The following is a 6,784-nucleotide window of genomic DNA, read 5'->3' as shown; positions in this document are numbered from 1 at the left end:
GTGAGTACATGTATATATAGGTGTATTTCGTATGTGTGTACAATTTGTTTGTTTAATTGAAAATTATTGCTTTAACTGAATTATGCTCCACCTTAAAAATATCTTATTATGAAAATCATCATAAAAACATGTTTTTTGGCTATAACCATATTTTAAAATAAAAATCATAAAAAAATTTAGTTGCAAATTAATTAAAGAATTATATCGCAAAACATAAAGACCAAGTCTTCGCCAAAGGTACAAAACCACAGTATGAACATCTTTGTGGACAGTAATAAACGCAGGGCTGGATTCCAAATATAACAACAAATTTATATTATCTATGTCATTACTTCTATGAATATGTTTTGTTTACATTGAAAGTTTGGTTAGAGCAGTTCACTGTTTGTCCACACCAGTGAAGATGGCTTCTCCACAAACCCTGCTGGTGCTGTTAATCACAGTAATCGCAGTCAACACGAGAGTGCTGCCCGCACAGGTGACGCCTCCAGGCAGTGCAGACGAGGGCTCCGCTGTCCTCAAGACACCGGTGGCAAGATCCTTTACGTCTGCCGAGGAGATACAGGAGATCCCTGTGCAGGTGACGACTCCAGGCAGTGCAGACGAGGGCTCCGCTGTCCTCAAGACACCGGTGGCAAGATCCTTTACGTCTGCCGAGGAGATACAGGAGATCCCTGTGCAGGTGACGACTCCAGGCAGTGCAGACGAGGGCTCCGCTGTCCTCAAGACACCGGTGGCAAGATCCTTTACGTCTGCCGAGGAGATACAGGAGATCCCTGTGCAGGTGACGACTCCAGGCAGTGCAGACGAGGGCTCCGCTGTCCTCAAGACACCGGTGGCAAGATCCTTTACGTCTGCCGAGGAGATACAGGAGATCCCTGTGCAGGTGACGACTCCAGGCAGTGCAGACGAGGGCTCCGCTGTCCTCAAGACACCGGTGGCAAGATCCTTTACGTCTGCCGAGGAGATACAGGAGATCCCTGTGCAGGTGACGACTCCAGGCAGTGCAGACGAGGGCTCCGCTGTCCTCAAGACACCGGTGGCAAGATCCTTTACGTCTGCCGAGGAGATACAGGAGATCCCTGTGCAGGTGACGACTCCAGGCAGTGCAGACGAGGGCTCCGCTGTCCTCAAGACACCGGTGGCAAGATCCTTTACGTCTGCCGAGGAGATACAGGAGATCCCTGTGCAGGTGACGACTCCAGGCAGTGCAGACGAGGGCTCCGCTGTCCTCAAGACACCGGTGGCAAGATCCTTTACGTCTGCCGAGGAGATACAGGAGATCCCTGTGCAGGTGACGACTCCAGGCAGTGCAGACGAGGGCTCCGCTGTCCTCAAGACACCGGTGGCAAGATCCTTTACGTCTGCCGAGGAGATACAGGAGATCCCTGTGCAGGTGACGACTCCAGGCAGTGCAGACGAGGGCTCCGCTGTCCTCAAGACACCGGTGGCAAGATCCTTTACGTCTGCCGAGGAGATACAGGATATCCCTGTGCAGGTGACGACTCCAGGCAGTGCAGACGAGGGCCCTGCTATCCTCCAGACCCCGGTGACAAGATCATTTACGTCTGCCGAGAAGAATCAGGGGATCCCTGTATTGTGGATCGTGGTCATTGTGGCGGCGATTTTGGTGTTCTGCCTGCCGTGCTCATACCTGTGCTGCTGGCTCATGTTAATGCTGTGCCTGAACATGTTGGTCACGGTGGACATGATATGAGATTATCAATTGTGGTAGCACGCTATGGAATCTCATGCAAAAGCTATGTCGGCAGACCCGCTAGGAGTGTTTATATCACAAGCTTCTCTCGGTCCAGAGCGATATGTGTTTGGTGATCCTTCAAATTTATTTTTGGTAGCTTTACTGACAGATTATTTTTACAAGTGTGGCGGTTTTAACATCACAAATAATGTGATAGAACAAAGAAAAGTACAGCTCCAAACAATACGTAATCAAACTGCAATTTCTTTATGGAATTTTTTGATGGGCCGAATATTAATGTGTCAAGACATGGTAAGGTCATAATTGTGGCCTTTGCTGTCACACACATGCTGGGTTTGACAACACAATTTACCACCGCTACATTGGCATGTTTACCTATGTACATTATTACTAAGTAGCTATTATTTAATTGATAACGGACAAGTGCATTTGAAAGCTTTCGCAAATAAAAATATATATTTTTATGTTGCTAGCACTGCCAATTTACATTATCGTCAAACATCTTTCAAAAGGCGGTTAAATATTGAGTTGTGTGTTTATTTTTTTTTCAATTTTAATTAATATATTCGTTATGTCTCTGGATGATGATTGCATTGTGATCTGACAATATTTTTACCATTCCCGATAAAATCAGAAAACATACAAACGTCTAGCTGCGGGAACGTGATGAAACGGATGCAAAGCTCTGAACTAGCCTGCAGGCTTCTCTTCGTGCCTAGGACAACTATGATATTTGAGCGGTAACCATGATCATGGGCGTAGGGTCTGCCCCCCCCCCCCAACCCGAAATAAAAAAGCTCCTCTTCGAAGATGCCCGCTTGCGCTTGCAAAATCATACTATGAAATGGCAATGACAAACGTTATCCCACGATCGTTCCTGGGAATCCTTCAGATTTTCGCCAATGCTTGTAAGTATCAAGTTCTCGTAAGTGTCCGGTATGTATCAGTCCTGTATGAGTCAGAGAAAGCCATGTAAACGCCCTAAAAGCGTATTTTTTCTGCCTTGATTATAAAACATCAAGATTTCTCTAATATATTTAAAATTAATATGGAAGTATCAAACATGTAAACTTTCCGGAAGAAATCCTCTAAATTATGGTGAAAATCGTCCCAAACCCCATTGTGCAGTTAAGAAGAAGTCAGCGAACAAACAGACAGACGCACGTAGTGACTTCGTTTTATAATATTTAAAATATCGTACTTCAAGTCAACGTTTACCGTTGAATCTATGGAAGAGATAGTGTCATTTTACAAACAATTTTATATTCATAATAAATACAGGACTAGTTTTTTTTTTTACAATTTCACCAATAGGTGAAGGATGGGAAGGGGCTGGAAGTATGAGTTCGGATTTATTAAGTCCATGCATATCCAAGAAACTGCTGATGTGTTAGAATTTATAATAAACATTTAAAGTGATTTGCATAATATCTTAACTCTGTTAATATCCAGCACTTTAGTCCGATATTTGTTTTTAAGTAAATAACATTATTTTGCAGAAATGTACTCTTTAGTTGGTGGTATAAAGAGCGCAAATATTATAAGAAAATAAAAAAATACCTTGTTAAGAATTGTGCTTGATTCAAATACTTTTGCACGTACATGTACAATGGCACACACGATCCTCCTGCAAGTCACACATCGATAGTGGTAGTGCCATGGTTTTGTTACTGCGTCTGTCATATACCCTACATTTTAATTGTAAGTTTAAGTTTAAAATTAATAATTTACTCAAATACTCTTCGAAAAGAACTTAATTTATAAACACAATTATGTACTTATTTGTGCTTTAGGTACTTGCCATCTAGCGGCAACTTGGGAACCTTGGCTAACCCGTGTGAGTTCGAGAATACCAATATTGACAATAAATATAATTATTTATAAATATATACGTCGTCAAGCCATGTGAATTAAGTTGAATTCAACTATAAAAAAATACTGAAATCGCTTTTTTTATCTGTTCTACACATTTTAAGAATTTTCCATTGGCATTCATTTCATCTGCAGTAGTTTTTACCAGCTCTATTATTTTTTTATAACTGAGGAAAAATATTGTACTAAGAGAAAAAAAATATTGTTAATGTTGGTATGCCTGAACTAAAATGAGTTATTACCAAGGTTCTCCAATAGCTGCTAGATGGCAGGTAACTAATGTACAAATATATGCATAAATATGTTTATAAATGAAGAATTATTCCGGAGAGTATTTAACTATATTATTAATTTTCAACGTAAACCCAGTATTACAATGTAGACTATATAAACAAGTGTATTAAGAAAACCATGGCACTACCACTATCCAAGAGTGACATGCGGAAGAATCATGTATGCAGTTGTATATATACCTATAGTACTTCGGTAAAAATAACATTTTTTTTGGGAAATGGTAGTTCTTTTCGAGGAAGTTACAAAGCTCTCAAGACGTTGAGATTTGCGCCCTTTATAACGCCCGCTAAAGAGCTAACCTTCTGTATAAAAGTGATAAAAACAAATATCAGGCGTTACTGCTAGTTAATAATATTGGGCGTAGTATGTTCATTTTTGTCTTCCACATCAGTAGATCCATAGGCATGCATAGACTTAAAAATAGATAATGTTACACTTTACCTTATAAAAACAACTAAACAAAAAAATATTGTTAACAGTCACCAACTATAAGAATTTTTCCATGCTAGTAGTGATGCCTGACACCTGAAGGCATTGTGAATGTCTCTTCAAGCTGGTTGCACCGTTGTGCGGTGAGCAAAGAATAACGGCGGTTTTTTTTTGTCTTAGAAAAATACGTTTGCTGGTTTCATGAGCGACCATGGAGAAAACAAATCGCGGAACAAGCTGCCTGCTTCCTCCTTGGGATATCCGAGGTCAAGTTAACTGGCTTGAAATTTAATGCTTTACATTTTGCGATTTATCTTATACTTAAAAATGGAACACATGTTTAAACGCCAAAGTTGCTTGTTTCCTGCTATTTTCACTGATTTTGTTTTGATCCCAACATTGATTTAACAGAATTAAAGTACAAAATTGGGCAATGAAAAGTTCTAGGCTAAAGAAATTTACAAGTTTTATCATTAAATAAAACAACAAATCTTTCTGTACAGAAAACCAACTAAGTATTAATTGAAAATGGTTATTTTAATTTATTATTAAGATTAGAACTAATTCTTCCAAATCTACTGATAGTAGCCTAAATTTTGTGGCTGAAATTCTAGTTATCAATAATTCTAAAATAGATTTAAAAATCCTTACTGCAGTGATGTTGCTATTCGGGTTAGCTGGTAGGTTTGCGTGCTTTGTGAGTTAGTAATCCGTGCGCAAGGAAATGTAAGGACTATAATAATTGAGTAAAGCACACGGTACATAATTTAAGACAAACTTTGCATGAGTCGGAAAACAGTAAAGAACAGGTCAAGTATGTCTGTTGTGTAAAGCTTAAAAACGTTAACTTTAATTCATATGATTTTACAACTGTTATGTTAAAAAATGTTAGTTGGTTGCTATCACTAAAAAAATGTACTGAATTAATTGAGTCACTAGTAAATGATGAACTATTTAGCCGTGGGCAGTATTTCAATGATGTTGGAAACCATTAGCTAATCAGTACTATCTACTGGGAGCACACATGACGGCTGGCTTGGAGGCGCAGGCAGGCAACCTGCAGTGCGCGCGTGCTACTCAACATACGGCCTACGTTCCAGGGGCACGCCGCCTTGCCGGCCCATTTACCCGGAACACTGCGGCATTGTGTTGTCCCCTGGGGGTGGGGGGTGGGGGTGTGGGTAAGTGCTCGTAGCTCGCGGTCATTATCCGGCAATTATCCAGCCCACGCCGTGTGGCTGCTGACAGAACCACCTTCCCCCCCCCCCCCCCCACGCGCCCGCACTAGGATGTGACTTCCCAGCGCATGTCCGAGCATAGACAACTGAGGGTTACAGATGGTGAGCTCGAATGTAGCAAACTTATTTGATGATACTTTTTCTTGGCGTGTGCAGCATTTTCTTTCTTTCTTTCTTTGCTGGATATGAAGAATGGAAAATTCATTCCACTCCTGCTTGGGCCAATAAGCACGCAACTGATTTATGTGGAGAGTATTTTTTATTGAGCTGAATGTTACTTATTCGAGTATAAAAAAAATTATTCCAGCTTTGAGGAATGAGAAATTGTTTTGCGAACTATCTCGACGCAATAATAAATGTTTTTTGATAAATTGCTATGTTTATGATTTGGGATATTGAGAAAATATACAGCATAACAATAATGAAAAATTAGTTTTCATTCAATTGTTTAATGTTTTAAATGTTACGGATTTTACTTTTATATCTTTTTAATTATTTTTTAGTTGTTGTTACAACAAAAAATAAATGCTTGAAAATTCATTTAGACGATTAATTTCAACGCTGTGTTCAACTTCCATCAATGGATGTGTTCCTTCTGTCTGTTTCGACGGATACTCTGTCCGTAACAACTAGTCGCTTGGGCTGTAAAAGACTCTTGCACTTCACAATTTCTCTTGGCGCCGGGGTGAAAGCTCCAGCTGGTGCCTGCGAGGAAGATCTCCAGAGGTGTCGACACCTGGGGGGGGGGGGGTGGTTGCCCCCCTGCACTCGAGGGTCCGGGGAGGCTGTCGGACCAGCACTGTGATCTCTGCTATTGATCGAGGCGGCGGACCCCGCGTCACCGCGCCGGGAGAACAGGTCCGAGGACTGATGGTCCCGCTGGGGCGACTGCAGCTCGCACCCCGACGCCGTGTTACGTCACACCAGCGCGCCTGGTGTTCGCCCAACCACCCCCAACCCCCAACCTCCAACCCCCTTTCCGGGATTTAATATGCAACCGCCCTGCGCGTCACTCGGCTACGTCACCATCGAGCTTCTTCGGCCGTCCTCGGGTACGCTCGTAACAACCAAACCCACACATCACTAGGCGGCCGTTGAGCAAACGATTACAGTTTCTTTATGTCATCCTAATGCAATTTAATAATAAAAAAAAAGGAAAACCTAGTAAGCAAAACTATGAATAATTAAATAACAATAAATAAATTATTAATTACAAATGCAAATTAAATGC

The 6,784-nt window shown here is 41.3% G+C and overlaps 1 protein-coding gene across 1 annotated transcript; it reads left to right on the top strand.

Annotated features, from left to right (window-relative positions):
• The first annotated feature begins 403 nt into the window (after nt 1-403).
• Nucleotides 404-1,717, top strand: LOC134541811 (uncharacterized). The gene has a single exon (XM_063385504.1). It carries the CDS (start codon nt 404-406, stop codon nt 1,715-1,717), a length of 1,314 nt encoding a protein of 437 aa, XP_063241574.1.
• The last annotated feature ends 5,067 nt before the right edge of the window (nt 1,718-6,784 follow it).

Source organism: Bacillus rossius (genome assembly GCF_032445375.1).
Source record: "Bacillus rossius redtenbacheri isolate Brsri chromosome 4 unlocalized genomic scaffold, Brsri_v3 Brsri_v3_scf4_2, whole genome shotgun sequence".
In the NCBI taxonomy this organism is placed as follows: Eukaryota; Metazoa; Arthropoda; class Insecta; order Phasmatodea; family Bacillidae; genus Bacillus; species Bacillus rossius.
This window is presented reverse-complemented; position numbering and strand designations above follow the sequence as displayed.